The sequence below is a fragment of the Microtus oregoni genome, unplaced genomic scaffold (genome assembly GCF_018167655.1).
Source record: "Microtus oregoni isolate MIOR12 unplaced genomic scaffold, Mior012 000028F_ref0000031, whole genome shotgun sequence".
Classification (NCBI taxonomy): domain Eukaryota; kingdom Metazoa; phylum Chordata; class Mammalia; order Rodentia; family Cricetidae; genus Microtus; species Microtus oregoni.
The window spans coordinates 10,324,378-10,344,063 of NW_024543087.1; the positions used below are offsets into that span (position 1 = coordinate 10,324,378).

The following is a 19,686-nucleotide window of genomic DNA, read 5'->3' on the forward strand; positions in this document are numbered from 1 at the left end:
GGCAGTTTTTGTTCTCTATTATTGTGAACACCAATAAAAAAATAAAATTAAAGACAGGTGGTGGTGGCAAACACCTTTAATCCTAGCACTTGGGAGGCAGAGTTCAAGAACAACCTGGTCTACAGAGTGAGTTCCAGGACAGCCAGAGCTACACAGAGAAACCCTGTCTTGAAAAACAAAACAAAAATTAAAAGCCCAAAGGTATGGTGGCACACTGTATATGGCGAGCTCCAGATCATCCAAAGCTACAAAAGCGAGATCCTGTCTCCAAAATAAACAAAAAACAAAAAAAAACCATAATAATAATATTGCCAAGCCTGGTGGTGCACCTTTAATCTCAGAACTTGGCAGATCTCTGTGAATTGAAGGCCAGCCTGGGCTACATAGTGAGTTCCAGGACAGCTATGGCAATGTAGAGACCCTGTCTCAAAAAGCAAAACAAAACAAAATATAACAAAAAAAAATTTATTATGATTAACCAATGTCTTTTATGTCTATGACTAATCTAATAAACCCATTTTCATTTTATGTATTTTTTTAATAATGTATTTTTATTTTTTGTGCATTGGTGATTTGCCTACAGGTATGTCTGTGTGAAGGTGTCAGATCTCAGAGTTTCAGGCAGCTGCTACCTGCCATGTGGGTGCTGGGAATTGAATTCGGGTCCTCTGGAAGTGGAAGTCCTACTGCTCACTGAGCCATCTCTCCAGTCCCTTAACTGTGTGTATTTTTTATTTTAAAAAGCATTACATTATAATTTACAAATAAGAAGTACTTTCATGAGACAGGAATTCAACCTTCTAAATGACTTGGGCAGTATGCTTCTAACAACATAAAATGGCAAACCTGAATGAAGGCAGATGTGCGCTTTGCAGGGTCCCACAGAAATTCAACTGCATTTAACTGGCTTGGATTTGTCCTTGTGTCAATTATTCCCACAGACATTGGAATATCTGTATGTTCAAACACAAGTTACAAAAAAAAAATGTATCCATTTTAAGTAATTAAAAGTCTTACAATTTGAGCCTGGTGTGGTAGCACACTCAAGTACATTCCCAGCTATTTGGGAGGCTGAGGTATGGGGGAAGGCTTGAGCCTAGAGGTTCAAGCACAGCTTGGGCAGCATAATGAAACCCCATCTCAAAACAAAATAAAACAAAAAATCAAAACAAACAGAAACAAAACAAACTTAAAACTTACTATATTATGTTCTATGGAAATAATTAATCCATGTTGAACTTCCCTTCAACGTTCTCCGTAGTCAACCTTGTCTTCAATATCAAATCCACCTAACAAAAATCACAGTTTCTCCTACCACGGCTTGTATTTCATTTCATTAAGAATATGATGGACGGTGCCAACTGAGGTTTAAGATAGCTTCAAAATCATACAGTTCCTGGTGGAGGTTACTGTAGCACCACAAAACTACTGCACTTTCAAGCATAAAACAATTCTTAAGACACAGATCTACTGACACAAAAGCTGCATCCACGCGATGAATTTTTACATGGTGCCAACATGTTAATGGACATAGCTACACAGCACCTTCATCTCCATGGTCTTTGACAGCCACCTGTACCTAAATCGAGAAGTCTGTCTCCTGGGCGGTTCCACTTCCAGCCTTCAAGCTGCTGATGCTCTGTATACTGTAGCCGTCTGTCATGGAACACCACCCTTATGATGCTCTGTAAAAAAAGTTAGACCCAATCATTCATAAATAAAAATCAAACAGATATAGCACATCAAATATGTTCAACTCAACTTCTATACCACCTCTGGCAATATACCATTTAAGTCCCAGGTGCCTCCAAATTTAAGTTGTACAAAGATCACAGGGCCAATAAATCTTAAAAGATGTGATTTTTTTTTTCAATAAATTCACAGGCATCCATGTTCTCTTTTGTTATTTTGTCCCATCGCAACCTGTCTCCCTCACCAGGACTAAACCCAGGGTCACTGAGCTAAATCCCCAAACCCCTCATCCATATTCTTAATTCTACACCCTCAGGATATAATTGGGTATATTCTAACATATTTAATAGAAGAAAAATCATACAAGTGGCTTATCAACTGAATGGTGAGCTAGAAGTAAAATCTCTTAAAATGAACTCTTTCTCAATCAATGAACTCAGTGTTTATTTAAACTAGTGTGATGTCAACAGGACAGAACCATCTGGTTGGTTTTGGAAGCAGCTCCTTTTTTTATGGACGGCCAGTGTTGCCTGTTTCTTCACTTGAGTCTGATATATGTTTCTGTATGTTTTAATTTAGAAGTAAACCCAAGGCAGATCAACAATTAAATGATTAACCTTTCATACCAAATTAATCTGACAGGCATTTTAACTAGCTCTAGAAAATCTTTTTAAACACATCTCATCTATCTAACTAGCTATTTTTTCAGTCAGGGAACTACCTTAAAAAGCCAGTTTTCAGTGATAAATAGAAAGTATTTTAGAATTGACTTTTCTAGTGCTTTGATAGAAATTCAATTTGGCATTTGGTGTGAATGTCAAACTGCTATATTTTCCTCAGAACATCAGTAGTCTTGGTTGATGACCTAAGCAAACATGAATTAGTAAACTGTATAACCCAGCATATACACAAGGAACTCAAAGGTATGAGGACAAGAGACACAGATCAGGAGTTCTCGTAGCCTGGGGCTTGCTCTTGTGCAAGACCCAAGTTCCATTTCCAACACACACATGCAGGCTCACAACCACCTATAACTCCAGCTACCAGGGATCTTCTGGCCTCACAGGACTCTTGCACATGTCAGCATGTGCATGCATGGGAGCATGTGTGCAGCGTGCGCGCACGCGTGTGCACACACACACACACACACACACACACAAATTTAAAATAAAATCTTTGCAAAACAGAGGACAAAGGGGAAATAGGTGAAACAAGACTGGAAAGTTGTTGGTAACTGTTTATGCTGACAAGTGACACACCATTTTTCACATAACAGGTCTATGTGAATTCACAGTACAGTACCTCCTCTCTAGCTCTGGGTGTGTTCAAAGTTTACAATATAAAAGTTGTGCATACCTGTGCAGGAGCTGTCTCTCTCATAATAATAAATAAATAAAACTGAAAAGAGTTTAATTGTTGTGATGGGTTTTGCTATACATAACTAAACTAACTTTTCTGTTTCCTGGTTCCCAACAACTATAATTTCCATGTCACATACAAATAAGCAAAATATAGCTTAAAAAGCCCAAACTTCTAAAATAGTAATTTTTCTAAAGAGATATTTAAAAATTTTTTATAAAGAAGCTTGCATCAATGGCTCAGAGGTTAAGGTGCAATTTCCAGATCCTGATGTGGGAAGGTTACTTGTCAATCTGTTGTTTCATTGGTTAATCAATAAAGAAAACTGCTTGGCCTGATATGTAAGAAAATTAGGTAGGTGGAGTAGACAGAACAGAATGCTGGGAAGAAGGGAAGTGAGCCAGACACCATGCCTCTCCTCTCCAGGGCAGATACGATGAAGCTCCAGCCCAAGATAGACATAAACTAGAATCTTCCTGGTAAACACCACCTCGTAGTGCTACACAGATTATTAGATATGGGTTAAAGCAAGATATGAGAGTTAGCCAGTAAGAGACTAGAGCTAATGGGCCAAGAAGTGTTTAAAAGAATACAATTTGTGTATTATTATTTTGGGGCATAAGCTAGCCAGGCGGCCAGAACGCAGCCCGCAGCTCCTTCTACAAGATCCCCTGTGGTGGAAGCAGAGAACCAACTCCCTCCATCCTCAGGGTGCTGTGGTGGTTGCACATGCACAAATAAACAGATATTTAAAAAAACAAACAAAAAACCTCTTGCATGACAACAGCCACTTTTATTCAATCACCACAGAACCCATTACAAATTAAAACAGACTGTCCTTACCTTTACTAATTTTCCACTGATCTCAGGCATATCTCCCATTTTGCGATTATCCAGCATCCGAATTTCATAAGATTGGCCTAATTTAAAGAAATTATGTATCAAAAACAATCCATGTAAAGAACATCATTCTATTCTACATAACTTAATGGTCCCTCAAGATATATAACATGACATTAATTAATGTATCAAAATAAGCATATTCAAGTTAATCTTTCCTTTTGTCCCCCCTGAGAAATAACACCATTCTGTCCTAATCACAAATGAGATTGTCAATTCACTTTCATTGGCCATCTCCTGGACTATTTTTTTTTTCTTTTTCAATTTTCTCAAGACAGGGTTTCTCTGTAGCTTTGGTGCCTATCCTGGAACTAGCTCTTGTAGCCCAGGCTGGCCTTGAACTCAGAGATCTGCCTGCCTCTGCCTCCCAAGTGCTGGGATTAAAGCCCTGTGCCACCACTGCCTGACTAGAGACAGGGTTTCTATGTCTAGCCCTGGCTGTCCTGGAACTCACTCTGTAGACCAGGCTAGCCTCGAACTCACAGAGAACCACCTGCCTCTGTATCCCAAGTGCTGGGATTAAAGCTGTGTATCACCACCACCAGGCATGAAATCCACGTTTTAAGCTATAATTCACGGGGTTTCAAATATGTTCAGAGCTGCACAACTATCACTACTACCAATTTTAGAGCACGTCATTATCTTAAACAGTCCAAACCCAGTGTAATCAATTCCTATGCTCCCCTGTCTATCCCCCTAAACCTCCAGACAATTACTAATCCACCTTCTATCTTAGGGACTTGCATATTACAGATATTTCACAAAAGCAAAAACATAATATGTAGGGTTTTGGAGGTTGCCTTCTTTCAATTAATGTAATGTTTTTCCTTTCTATGGCCAGATAATATTCTACTGCAAGAACAGACCAAATTATTTCATCCGCTCATCAAGTGATGTATATTTATTTTGTGTTGTTTTCCAATGTGGGGGTGACAATAAATGGTATTGTGAACATGGACAAAGTTTTTTGGTATGGACCAAGACCAATTTTGATCTGGAAGCCTCTCTGTGTTACTAAATCTAAGTCACATTTGCCCACTATGTCATTTGTATACACACACACAATTTCTGCACACTGATCTAGAGCACTTAGAAAATTAGGGATAAGCTACTACAAAAAATTAAGCCTGAGGAGCTGGAGAGAGATGGCTCAGTGTTTAAGAGCACTTATTGTTTTACCAAAGGGTCTGAGTTTGGTTCCCTGTACCCATGTCAGTTGCTTTCAACTTGTTCTAGCTCCAGGGGCAATAGCACTCATATCCACATTACCTACAAAGACACACATATGCATGCACACAGAGTTAAATGTACCCAAATTAAAAAAAAATACTACTTCTGGCTTGTTATTAATAACAATGACGTTATAATTTGGTATAAACTGCCAGCTGAATTGTAGATTTTAACTACCAACACCTTACCAATCCTGTGGGCCTATAGAAAAATATGCAAAGGAGACACTAGACCAGCAGTTCTCCACGTGTAGGCCATGACCTCCTCAGAGGTCAAATATCAGATATCCTGTATATCAGATATTTATGTTACAACTCATAATAGTAGCAAAATTAGTTATTAAATAGCAATGAAACAATTTTATGGTTGGGGGTCACTGCAACATGAGAAATGAGATTAAAGGGTCGCAGTAATAGGAAGGTTGAGAACCACTGCTCTAGATCATAGAATTATCAATACAAGGTTACCAATATAGTCAAATCACTTGAAAACTGGTGAGGAAAAAAAGTTTAATGGTATAGGTGGTTCTTCTGTTTGTGTGTTGCTTTCATTGGTTGAATAAAGAGACTGCCTTGGCTTTTTGATAGGGCAACCTTTAAGTGGGCGGAGTAGACAGAACAGAATGCTGGGAAAAAGGGAAGTGTGGCAGACACCATGAATCTCCGGCCTGAGTCAGAAACAGGTTAGAATCTCTCCTGGTAAGCCACGACGTCATGGTGACATATAGATTGTTAGAAATGGTTTGAATAAAGATGTGAGAGTTAGCCAATAAGAGGCTAGAGCTAATGGCCAGGCAGTGATTTAATTAATACAATTTCTGTGTCATTATTTCAAGGGTTAAGCTAGCTGGGTGGCCAGGAGCTGAGATGCAGCATACTGCTCCTCTTACTACAGATTGGCGCCCAACGTGTGCATAGTGCATTACTGAAATACTCCTTAATTTTTAGACTATTCCTTAAGTTTGTCCGTCATACTGAAAGACTAATAAAAGCATATATGACAAGAAGTTTTAAATTTTTAAACTAAGACACAGATTGCAACATATTTAACAATGAGTCTTGATTTTGAAAACAGTAACAATTTTTTAAAAAAGCATAGATGCAGTTTTTAAAAATAAATCATTACACACATAAAATTACACTGAGCCTCACCAGAACTTAGGGAATAAAAGTTTTGTTTTAATTATCTGATTATTCAAAAATGTTGAATAGGAGAGGGAGTGGGAACTTGGATTGGTATGTATAATGCAAAAAAGATAGTTTGTTTTCTTTTTTTACAAAATAAATGTTTTAAAAGGGGAAATGTTGAATGAAGAGTCAGCCCTGGCGGGGTGAAGCACGACTGAGGGCTTCAGGCCGCCCGAGCTGTGACGAGACACCGAACTGAAGAAGCCAAGTGCGCAGGCCACCTGGAGGTGGCACTCGCCTTAATTCCAGCACGTGGGAGGCAGAGGCAGGCGGATCTCTGAGTTTGTGGCCAGCCTGGTCTGTAAAGCGAGTTCCAGGATAGCCAGGACTGTTACACAGAGAAACCCTGTCTTAAAAATCAATCAAACAAACAATAACAACAACAACAAAAAGTCAAGTGGGCAAAGAATGATTTCATACAAAGGCAGACTAAATAGTATCTCTAGAAAGCAACCTGCATGTACCTGTCAGTAAGTTAAATTGCAGATCTTTAGACTCAATTTTGTGACTAATCAAAGGGGGGAAATACAAGAGAGGGACTATTTTAACTTGTGTTACCCTCAAAGGGCTGCCTGTCCAACTCAAGCACTCACAAAACCACCAACAAATGCCTGACATTCCCCATGGTAAACACCAACAAATCAAAAGGGCATGTGAACTTAAAAAAAAGAAGAAGAAGAAAAGAAAAGGGGGCAGGGAATGCCAACTGAAGACCAAGAGAAGTCAGTCAGCACCCACGAGAGAAACAGAGTGCTCTAAGTCGCTCTAGCATGTGTTCATAAACACTGAGCCATCTCCCCAGCCCCTACCTTCTGAATTTGCCTTCCACGCTGTGGTATTTTTCTTCTTTGGGGGTTTAGTAACACAAAAGAACTGCCATGGTTGAGAACTGCTAGTCAGGTGTGGTGGTGCACACCTTTAATCCCAGCACCAGGGAAGTAGAGGTGGGCTGATTTGAGTTCAAGATCAGCCTGGTCAACGAGCACAGTTCAGGACAGCCAAGGCTACACAGAGAAACCCTGTCTCAAAAAACAAAACAAAACAAAAACAAACAAACAAAAACCCCTGAAAGAAAACACAACTGCTAAGTGCTAGGTTGAGTCCATAGCCTTACCTACCTCTAAACTGGCCTTTCTCACATGGATTCCAAAGACAATGTCCATGTGATGTGGGAACTCCTTCAGCCAATAGCCTTGAAGGTACTAGCCCACTTTGGGCATGGTCTTATGTAATCTAAGTGCTGATAAAAAGTGTGAGCAGCCCTCTTTTCTGCTGGATTTGGTTCCAGTTCTCAGGGCACAAAGGACAGCAGATAGCTATCCTTACTGTGAGTTTATCCCCAAATAAATAAATCTCTGTTATATTCCATTCTGGACTATTATGGATCTCTTTGGTACTACTACATCCATGTAGCTGAGTTTAAGCATATAAAAAAATTAATTTATTTTTCTTTAATGTGCACGAGTGTTCTGTTTACTCATTTGCTGGTATCCAAAGAGGAGAAAGACTACAACAGATCCCTGGAACTGGAATTATGAATTGTTGTAGCAGGTATGTGGATACTGGGAAGTAAACTCGGGTCCTTCCTCTGCAAGAGTATCAAGTGTTTTTAAGGCTGGAAAGTCCAGCATGTGGAAGACAGGGGCAGGCAGATTTCTGTGAATTTTGAGCCAGCCTGATCAATACAGTGAGTTCCAGGTAAGTCAGGACCACAGGTGAGACCCTATGTCAGAAAAAGAGCAGCAAATATTCTTAGCGGCGGGGCTACTCATGTTCTATCCTCTATTTCTACAGTCATGACTTTTAGTACCAAAATTAAACAAAAGGAAATGCACTGTGGAATAAAAGTAACTAAAAACATTTTTTCTAGAGTGTACAATATTTTAATAAAATTTTAAGTCAATAAACGTGCTATTATTTCCTAGAGCCTAAAACCTATTTGCAAAGTAGCCAATATTGGTTAATTAGCATTCATAGCAGAATATTCTCCGAATAGAATTCAGCTCCAAATGAAGAGTATTTGAGTGGACAAAATCATCTTTCCAAGGTTCTTTTTGCTTGCAGAATGAGGTGATACTCCAGTGGCTACGAGGAACTAACCCAGAATGCAGGAAGGCAGATCAGGTCTCATGGATTCCCTTTCTGAAGACTAAGCTCCCTGGCAAAAGGTGATTGAACCTAGTCAGACCCGGCTCAAAGGAGAACTGGTTACTCTAGGCTGGACTAGTTTCTACTCCAAGATCAAAATCAGGGACCTAACTCTTCTTATAGACAGCTACTCAGACATAACTGGCCAAACACAAAGTTGCAGTTTTTAAACTCTGTACTCCTATAGTTTGAAAACACAACTCCTCCCACTTAGCTAAGAATTCTTGTTCCAATTTCTGCTACCTAAGTTACCTAAAGTTTCCTCTTTCTTTTTTCTTCTCATTACCCAATGGTGCAGGCCTAAAAATAGCTCCAAAAGGCAGGTGAGCACGAGCCTAAGGGGAGCTCCCAGTAAATAACCAATCACAGCATCAGCTCCTGGATACCTGCCAACTCTCCTCTGAATGCTGTCCTTCAACAGGTGGAAATGGGGAGCTCAGCAGTGGAACACCTGCCCTGCATGCATGAAGCCAGCGTTTGATCCCCAGCAATGCAGAAATAGAAAGACAGATAAACAGGAGTCAGGGAAAGTCCACTTATTTCCCCAAATATTTAAAGTTTAAAAAAAAAATAGTGAACTGTGAGGGACATGGTGTTACACAGTTTTAATCCCAGCAACTGAGGCAGAGGCAGGCAGAGTTCTGTGATTTCAATGCCAGCCAGGTCTATACAGTAAGTTCCAAGAAATATACAGTGAGACCCTGTCTCAAAAGAGAGGGGCACCTGTGGTCCCCAAGCCAGTAGCAGCTTCACCTCAATTTACCAGGAATACAAGTTCCTGGAAGTGTAGCGGCACACACCTTTAACCTCAGTACTTGGCGGCAGGTAGACTCTGAGTTCCAGGCCAGTCAGAGATCTTGTCTCAGAAGGGAAAAGAGGAGAGGAGGGAAGGGGAAGATAGGGAGGGCATGAGAAAGAGAAAAGAAAAGTTCTTGGGTCCCGCCCCAAATGTGCCTCACTCTCAATCTCCCTGCTACTCTGAAACCATTCCCTTGTATGGAAGTCAAGTACTGGTCAGGACTTTTCCCGATGCATTCAGAACTTTCTCATGGAGCAAGGTCCTGTTCTAGGTGGGCCTGCTGTAGAGTGTAGAACTTGTCTTACACCTACAGCCATAGGCTGGATCCCAAGCATTCCAACAACAAAGTACCTCTTACTAAAATAGTCAAGAAATAATCATGTTTTTCCTCAGTGCCTAAACAAATCTCAGGATTCCATCCCAAACACCAGTCAACTAACAGAATAAAATAAGATTAAAATGAACATCCTTGCCTTCATGCTGTTTCTTTTGAAAATTTCATGTCCCAACAAATTACTAAGTAAAATTATTTGAAAGTTAAATTTCCAATAAGTGAACCCCAAGTAAGTACTATATATTAAAAGCAAAGTAGGAGACCACACATGGGATTGTTAAGGTAAAGAGCCTCATGATTCTAAACTCCCTAACAAGGGAAGTTACAAGCTATTCTTCCACTCTTTTTTTTTTTTTTTTTTGGAAACGGTCTTATTGTATAGATGAGAGGGGCCTCAAATTCGAGATCTGCCTGCCTCTGCCTCCCAAGTGTCACCAGGCCCAGTTCCCGTCTACATTTTGTGATATTAGTCATAAATATAAAGCCTAAAACCTATTGTTTAATGAGGTAAAGATTCCATTTAGTGGCCAGGCAGTGGTGGAGCACACCTTTAATCCCAGCACCGGGAAGGCAGAGGAAGTTGTATCTCAGAGTTCGAGGCCAGCCTGGTTCATAAAGCAAGTTCCAGGGCAGCCAGGGCTACAAAGAGAAACCCTGTCTCAAAAAAACTAAAACAAAAACAAAAAAACAAAAAACTGGGAGGTGGTGGCACACGCCTTTGAATCCCAGCATTCGGGAGACAGGGGCAGGTGGATCTCTGTGAGTTAGAGGCCAGCCTGGTCAACAGAGTGAGTTCCATGACAGCCAGGGCTATTTATACAGAGAAACCCTGTCTCAAAAAACAAAAACAAAACAAAAAATTCCACTTTTTCCACTGGCAGATAAAGAACCACAATGTCCATGAAAGGACTGTTCCTGTACAACACTGTTGGCTCACAGAAAATGAGATTAAGCTTTATAATTTCAGAACCTAATTTTTAATTATTAACAGTCCTGTAAGTTACAATACCAAAACATCTTTAAAATTTTTGTAGATTTTTACATGCTATATATGACAACCCATACTAACCTTGGTTCAAGTAAGTGAGAGTCTCGTCATGCAGTTTCACGGCTGGCGAAGTTGCAGCACACATCACATACTGAAAGGGGGGGTGCTTGGCCTCACCATCCAAGGAAAGGCTGGAATCTTCTTGCTTGAAAATGGGCAAGGCTAACACATCACTGAAAAACAAAATATTAAAACTGACCTTTCTTTGTGTTTCAGATATCATACATAAACATAACTCAGGGGTCATTACCATTCATTCAGTGTTCAAGATGGAACCCAAAGCTTTGCATAAACTAGGCAGTCAATGAATTATTTTATTTAAAATGTAAGATAAACTGGAGGGTGGTGGTGCCTTTAATACCAGCACTTGGGAGAGTGCCGGAGATCTCTGTGAGTTCAAGGCCATCCTGGACAGCTAGGACTGTTACGCAGAAAACTACACCTCGAAAAAACCAAAACAAAACAAAACAAAAAAAGTAAGATAAGAGCCTGGGTGGGTGTGGTGCATGCCTTGGAACCATACCACCACCACTACCCCAAAATGGAAAAAACAAGAAATGTTTTGTAGAGTAAAATCACTATTAATGCTAATCTGTTTCATCTAAAAGATATTATAAGTCTCCCATTTTTCTAATGAGAGCACATGAGGAACACTCTAATGTTGGGAGCAGTGAGACCCCAGATCCTGAATTTCTTGTAACAACTTGTTTTCCCCTGATTTGAGTGTCTACAGCTGCTCTGAGCACGAGACCTTCAGGAGTTCCTGACCGCAGGAGAGTGGTTTCTGGTGGGCTTGGCTGGGGCGTGGCTATCTCTATATAATCTGCCCCTGAATACAATAAAGAGAGCACTCTTGGGGCTTTGGTATCAGTGTAGGAAGATCTGCCTGTCGGTCTGTCTCTGCGTCTGTAGTCTCAACCTCCAGCCCCTTGCCCAAAGCTCGGGAACTGGGTTCTAGCGCATAGAGCGCGTGCGGCACTCTAAAGTGTGGAGGATACTTGCAGACCACACAAGGGCCCTAGGCTTAATGCCCAACACCACCACAAACAACAAAAATCATCTGGAATTTTTCTTTTAAAAATCTGTAAACTTGGGCTGGAGAGATGGCTCAGAGGTTAAGAGCATTGCCTGCTCTTCCAAAGGTCCTGAGTTCAATTCCCAGCAACCACATGGTGGCTCACAACCATCTGTAATGAGGTCTGGTGCCCTCTTCTGGCCTTCAGGCATACACACAGACAGAATATTGTATACATAATAAATAAATAAATAAATAAATAAATAAATAAATAATCTGTAAACTTGCCAGGTATGGTGGTACAGGCCTTTACTTCCAGTATCCAGGAGGCAGAGGCAGGTGGATCTCTGTGAGTTCAAGTCCAGCCTGGTTTGGCTTGCAAGAGTTACATAGTGAGACCCTCTCAAAATCAATAAAAAGAACAGTAAACTCTGGCTAGGAATATAGCTCAGATGGCAGAACCTGGGCCACATGACACCTTATCCGAATCAAATAAAAAAAATTAAACCCCAGATTACCTTTATTTAAAAAGGAAAAAAGCAAATCCAGAGTGCCCAACTACCTGTTTTTAAAGCAGAAACTAAGACTGCTGCCAAAAGACAGGCCACACAGTATCATGGAACCACAAAGAAGCACTGAATAAAATGGTGTTTAATAAAATGTTGCCAACAAGCACAACAGCTGAGAACATAAAGCCTTTGGTCTAGTCCAAAACAATGACTTCAACAGCCAACTGGCTACTTTTTTCCCAGGAGTAACCTGTGTCTAGGGTCTTCTGGGACTGTCCACTTTGGGGGCACAGCAGGCTCTGTGTTTAGCAGTATCACTGAGTAGTGATAGTCATCTTTTAACAGTATATGATTCCATTACTTTTGGTACATACTAATAGAGTCATGCAACCATTACCAGTACCCAATTCTAGAACATTTTCCCCCTCAAAAAGAAATCTCCTATTGAGTTGGGAAGATGGCTCAGAGGTTAGGAGAACTGACTGTTCTTCCAGAAGTCCCGAGTTCAATTCCCAGCACCCACGTGGTGGCTCACAATCATCTGTAAGATCTAGTGCCCTCTTCTGGTGTGCAGGTGTACATGCAGACAGAATAATAAATAAATCTTTAAAAAAAAAGAAATTTCTTATTATTGTAATCTCAGCTGACCTAGGTTCAATTCCCAGCACCCACATGGCAACTTACAACTGTCTGTAAGTCCAGTTTCAGGGGATCCAACACCCTAACAGAGACATGCAGGCAAATACTAATGCACATAAAATTAAAAATAAATTACTTTTCAAAGATTTATTTATTTATTAAGTGCACAACATTCTACTTGCATGTACGCTGCAGGCCAGAAGCCAATTACGGACGGTTGTGAGCCACCATGTGGTTGCTGAGAATTGAACTCAGGACCTTTGGTAGAGCAGGCAATGCTCTTAACCTCTGAGCCATCTCTCCAGCCCGACAAATCTTTCTTAAACTTGACTTAATTAAAAAATAAAATGTGGAAGCTGGGCATGGTGGCACATACTTTTGATCCCATCACTCTGGAGGACGAGGCAGGCCTGGTCTACATAGCAAGCTCCAGGCCAGCCAGGGTCTATATATAATAAGACTTTATCTCAAAATATGGGGAGGCAGTGGCTCAATAGAACGCTTGCCTAGCATACACAAGACCCTGGATTCAATTCCTGGTAAAGGATGAGGGGAGAGCAGAACAGAAACTGCTAGTGACCACCCCCCCGCAAAGCATTGAAGCAAGATCACCCCAATTTGATGGTGGTCTCATCAGTAAGACCATATATTCCAAAAGAAAAAGATGGGACTGGAGAGATGATTAGTGGTTAAGAGTACTTGCTCTTGCAGAGAACCTGAGTTTGTTACCCAGCATCCACAGTGGCTGATTGCTGTTTATAACTCCTGTGACTGACTCTCTCTCTCTCTCTCTCTCTCTCTCTCTCTCTCTCTCTCTCTCTCTCTCACACACACACACACACACACACACACACACACACACACAATAAATACAAATGTTTTCAAATTGCTGGGCAGTGGTGGCACACGCCTTTAATCTCAGCACCCAGAAGGCAGAAGCAGGCGAATCTCTGTGAGTTCAAGGGCAGCCTGGGCTACAGAGTGAGTTCCAGGACAGGCTCCAAAGCTACAGGGAAACCCTGTCTCGAAAAGCCAAAAACAAGCCGGGCGGTGGTGGCGCACGCCTTTAATCCCAGCACTCTGGAAGCAGAGGCAGGCGGATCTCTGTGAGTTCGAGGCCAGCCTGGTCCAGTTCCAGCTAGTTCCAGGACAGGAACCAAAAGCTAAGGAGAAACCCTGTCTCGAAAAATCAAAAAAAAAAAAGCCAAAAACATAATTAATAAATAAATTAATTAATTAAAAAAAGAAAATGATAACGAAGTTCCAATCAACACAGAAAACATTACAAATTAGATCATTTTATTCCTCTAAACCCTCTATCGGCTTGTTTTCAACTAGGGTCCTAACAAAATCACACAAAGCCCGCCCACGGGGCTCCTCATCCTCACCAAACCTTCCCAACTAACTTCCCAATGTGCCCTTTTCAGGGCTATTTCAGGGCTGGCTCTGCTCTTCTACAGGATGTCCAAGCAGCTTATTTCATTTGACTACACTACAAGAGACTTGTAAGCACTCCCGCATGACTCTTGCTAAAACAGAGATCTGATAAGTTTGTGCCCTCCCTAGCAGAATCACACCCAAAATTGTTTACTCACTGTTATCTAATACAAAAGAGTAATATTTGCTGAATCAATAAAACACTTAATAATTTAAGATTTCCTATGTTAAGTCATATAGAACTGCTAATACTCAATTTTTGTAATCTCACAAATGGAGAGTCTTTTGAGTATTAAAGACAGACTCTTTTTAAATTTATTTGTTTTTATTTTATGTGTATGGGTGTTCTGCTTACATGATAGTTGTGTACTGTGTGCATGTCTGGTGCCCACAGAGGCCAGAAGAGGGCATCAGATACCCAGGAACTGGAGTTAGAGGTGGTTGTAAGCCACCATGTAAATTCTAGAAATGGAACTTGGGTCCTCTGAAAGAGCAGCCGGGGCTCTTAACTCCTGAGCCATCTCTTCAGCCCAGGACAGAATTATTAAATTGAACAAAAATAAGTAAATTTCATCTTTTAAAACTGACAAGTGGAACATTATTTTGTTTTTGTTTTGTTTTGTTTTTTGAGACAAGGTTTCTCTGTGAAGCATTTCTGGCTGTCTTGGAACTCGCTTTTGTAGACCAGTCCGGCCTTGAACTCAGAGATTCACCTGCCTCTGCCTCCCGAGTGCTAGGATTAAAGGTGTGCGCCACCACTGCCTGGCACAAGTGGAACATTTTTTAATGGAAGATACATGGATGCTAGAACAGATCCAATCCTACAATGTATCTACTGAATAGACACAAAATGCACAAAAGCCTGGAGGTGGTGGCGCACGCCTTTAATCCCAGCACTCGGGAGGCAGAGGCAGGCGGATCTCTCTGAGTTCGAGACCAGCCTGGTCTACAGAGCTAGTTCCAGGACAGGCTCCAAAGCCACAGAGAAACCCTGTCTAGAAACCCCCCCCCAAAAAAAAAGCTGAACAATTTATACATTTAGCACTGAAGTTTTTACTTTAAAACCTTAACAAAGCTGGTCAGGTGTGCATGCCTGTCATCCCTACAGAGGCAGGGTCAGGAGTTCAAAGTTATCCTTAGTTACATGTGGAAATGAAAACCAGCTTGGCTACAGGAGACTGCCTTACAAAACAAAGAAACATACTGGGTGTGATGTTCTACACCTGTAACCCCAGCACTAGAGGCATCAGAAATTCAAGGCCAGACTTGGTGACTACAGAGTGAGTTTGAGCTCAAGCATGAGCAGTATAAGACCTTATATCAAGGGAGGGGAGAAGAAAAGATAAGCGCTAGAAACTTGATAAACTGACCTTTTGAAGAACTGTCAGGCTCCCTAAATATCTAGCAGTTCAGCTGCTTTCCAGGAGGATGGCTGGACCCAGCATGTGCTGAGTGTTGTATCCGCTTTCATAGCTTTGAATACAACTATAGTGATGGGGTGGTTTTCAAATACAAGTTAAAATTTGATGACTTCTTAGTGAGGAAGTAGTAAGTAAGTAATGAAAGCATATTTGGAAGGTGAAATTCTAAAGAATTCAAAAGACAAAGAGCTGGCTAAATGACTCATCCAGGAAAGGCCCTTGCCACAAAAGCCTGGTGACCAGTTCAGTCCCCAGGACCCACATGACCAACCCCAACAAGCTGTCCTTTGACTTTCATGTGTGTATGGAATGCATATGTAGATATGCACTCACACACACAGTAATAAAATATAATAAATTTTTCAAAATTCAAAAGACAAGAATAAAACCAAGATGAAAATAACAACATGGAGGCCTGAATTGACAAAACAGTCTATACGCCAGCTCTGCCCCACTCAAACAAGAAATCAAACACATGAAGCAGATGTTCAAGTCCAAAACTACTGAGAGTTCCAGGCCAGCAAAGCAGGGAGGGCTTTAATATCACATATGAAGTCAGGAAGTCATGGCGCACACTCTATAATATCACATATATAGTTGGGAAGTAGTGACGCACACCTTTAATTCCAGCACTTGGGTGGCAAAGACAGGTAAATTTTTAAGCTTGAGGCCAGCCTGATCCAGGGAAGCCAGGGCTACACAGAGAAAATCACATATATTCTTTTTAAAAATAAAAAATAAAAAAATATTTAATGTGCATGTACACGTGCACATACATGAATTTTATGTGCCCCACATGGACGCAGGAGCCCAAGGAAGCCAGAAGAGAGCACTAGATCCTCTAAATCTTCAGTAGGTGGTTGTAAGTCACAGTGCAGGTGTTGGGAAACTAAACCCTGGTTGTTGTCTGCAAAATCCCCAAAGCTTTCTCTCCAGCCCCAAAGCCCCAACATACATTCTTCTAACAAGTACTTAAAAGCTAACTATCAGCCGGGCCGTGGTGGCGCACGCCTTTAATCCCAGCACTCGGGAGGCAGAGGCAGGCGGATCTCTGTGAGTTCGAGACCAGCCTGGTCTACAAGAGCTAGTTCCAGGACAGGCTTCAAAACCACAGAGAAACCCTGTCTCGAAAAACCAAAAAAAAAAAAAAAAAAAAGCTAACTATCAGTTGGGCTGTGGTGGCACATGCCTTTAATCCTAGCACTTGGAGGCAGAGACAGGCGGATCTCTTAAGTTAGAGTCCTGCCTGATCCATAGAGCAAGTTCCAGGACAGGTTCTAAAGCTACAGAGAAACCCTGTCTCGAAAAACAAAACAACACAACAACAACGAGAGAGAGAGAGAGAGAGAGAGAGAGAGAGAGAGAGAACGAACTATCTTGTACGGAAATAGGAAATAGCTGGAATATAAGCAAAGTTCAAAAACTGAGCAAACCTGGAATGCAAAACAGTTTTTACCAAAAGATGCCTTTCCAGTTTGAAGATAGAACCACAGAGCTGTCATTATTTTGGCTACATTGTGGGTCTAGAATACTCCCCCTACCCCCAAATGAACTGGACAGGAAAGAGTTAAGAGCATGGATGAAGTAGAGCAAGCTTCTGCAAGGATGCCTGCCACATTCATTTCTCCGGATGATCCAGGAAACAGCTAAATGTGGACTTAAGGTGCCCCTAGCCAGGTTAGAAAGGCTTCCCAGAGTTTGACAAGTTAGTGAAAAGCCACAGGCATCAAATTGTTCCATGTAATTCCACAACGCCAAGACTCAAAAATAACCAAGCACAGAAGGACAAACAAGACTCTAGGAATAAGAACCCAAAGCAAAAACAACAGATGGCTTAACACCCAGTCCCAGACTCCTGTTTGCAGTACCCAGCTCTTCTGTCTCTGCTGCAGAGGACAGAGCCCTCACAACCCTCATAGGAGACTTCTAGCTAAGTGCAATCTTGTTAGTTTGGGCCAAAGAGAAGCACTTGTGGGAGTTTCAAAGTGGGGCAGGGAAAGGCATGTACAAGTAGTCAACATACAGGCTTTTGAGAGCGAGGTGCTGAGCCAGGAGCTAAGGATGTCAGAGCCCCTTCCCCAGCCCTCTCATCACCTCTGCTGTGGAAGGTTTCACTAAGCTCTCCACCAGAAACAACTCAGTGGTTTCCGTTTTCCTGACTGGATACAGAAATGATTTAGACTTCAAACACTAGAATTATCAGACCCAAATTCGGAAATCATGCTTACCTAGTTTGAAGAAATAAAACTCAGGGAACAGAGACTTTCAAGGAGAACAAACGCATAGAATTCCCAGAACAGGAAATTAAGAACTGTGGCTGAACATCAGATCTGACTGTGACTGGAAAGTTAGGGGAATGGAATGGGAGGAAGAAGCTATCCAGAAGACAGCAGAAAGGGGGAAGTAGAAATGGAGAGAGGAAAAAGACTGCAAAGGCTTCTTCTTGTTCTTGTTGGGGGAACACTGAGACAGGGTCTCACCATGTAGCTCTGGCTATATTGGAACTCACTATGTAGATCAGGCTGGCCTCTCAGAGATCTGCCTGCCTCAGTCTCCTGAGTGCTTGCAATTAAAGGTGTGCGCCCCACCTGGCCAAGACTGCAGATTACCACCTAATTTATAGAGACAGCATCTGGGAGCAACATCTAAAGACACAAAGGCTGAGCAAATTCCAATTCACTGTCTCAAGAAGTCCAAGTGACCAAACCAAAAGACTGTCACCCATGCCCAAGCACACTCAGACAACCCACAAGTCTTGTGTGTGTGCAGATGTGCTTTGACCTCCCAATATCAAGTAAGGGAGCCAGCTGGACCCAGAAGCATTCTGAGGCCGGGAAGTCATCTAGGAAAGCGTGGGGGTGGTGAGCATGAGCAGGGTAGGAGGTTACTAACTACTAAGTAGCATGAAGTTAATACTCAGCTAGGATCATGAGTCAAACACAACTAAAATAATCTCAATATTCCCATATGTCTGAAAAAATTACATGTGCAAACAATTTTGCAAATGTTCTCATTGAAAAGAGCTAAAACCTCAAATCTAGAATTCATTCTAGGTGAATTTTACAAAACATTTTTGTGTTTTTTAAAAAAAAAATAATTTGAAGCCGGGCGGTGGTGGCGCACACCTTTAATCCCAGCACTCGAGAGGCAGAGGCAGGTGGATCTCTGTGAGTTCGAGGCCAGCCTGGTCTACAAGAGCTAGTTCCAGGACAGGAACCAAAAGCTACAGAGAAAGAGAAACCCTGTCTCAAAAAATCCAATAAAAAAAAAGTATTTGTTTTTAATTTTATGTGCATTGGTGTTTGCCTGCATGTCTCTGTTAGGGTGTTGGATCCCCTGGAACTAGACTTACAGACAGTTGTAAGTTCCCATGTGGGTGCTGGGAATTGAACCTAGGTCTTCTGAAATTAGCAGCCAATGCTCTTAACCACTAAGCCATCTCTCCAGTGCCCTGCCCCTTTTTTTTTTCTGCTTGACAGGCAGTCTCATGTAACTCAGGATAGCCTCAAATTCACTAAAAAGTAGCCAGGGATGGTCCTGAACAACCAATCCTCCTGTCTCCACTTCTCAATACTAGGATTTCAGTGTGTGCCATGACTGGCTTCAGCTTTTGAGTATTTGTTTCTACATCAGCCCTGGCTGTCTTAGAACTCACTCTGCAGACCAGGCTAGTCTCAAACTCACAGAGATCTGCCTGTCTCTGTCTCATGAGTGCTGGGATTAAAGGCATGTGCTACTACTACTGCCTGGCAAAATCTAAGATCTAAAGATCAATTCTCCAATTCTTTCCAGTTACTGTTCACAAGAGCTGTGGAAACAATCCCCTAAAACACATTTTAAGAATAAAATTGCAAAAAGAAGGGGGGAAAAATAAAGAAAAAAGAAAGAATAAAATTGCAATCAGATGTGGTGGCACATTCCTTTAATCCCAGAGGCAGTCTGATCTCTGTGAGTATGAGGCCAGCCTG

General features: G+C 41.5%; 1 protein-coding gene across 4 annotated transcripts in view; it reads right to left on the minus strand.

Moving 5' to 3' along the window:
* Ubp1 (upstream binding protein 1) overlaps positions 1 to 19,686 on the minus strand; it is a 44,823-nt gene that overhangs the window by 21,582 nt on the left and 3,555 nt on the right. For all 4 annotated transcript variants that reach the window (XM_041676780.1, XM_041676777.1, XM_041676778.1 and 1 more), the window contains 4 exons: positions 10,719 to 10,870; positions 3,895 to 3,971; positions 1,580 to 1,685; positions 847 to 953 (listed from right to left, as the gene is read on the minus strand). In XM_041676780.1, coding sequence (XP_041532714.1) covers positions 847 to 953; positions 1,580 to 1,685; positions 3,895 to 3,971; positions 10,719 to 10,870 — 442 coding nt within the window. The remainder of the gene's footprint in view (positions 1 to 846; positions 954 to 1,579; positions 1,686 to 3,894; positions 3,972 to 10,718; positions 10,871 to 19,686) is intronic.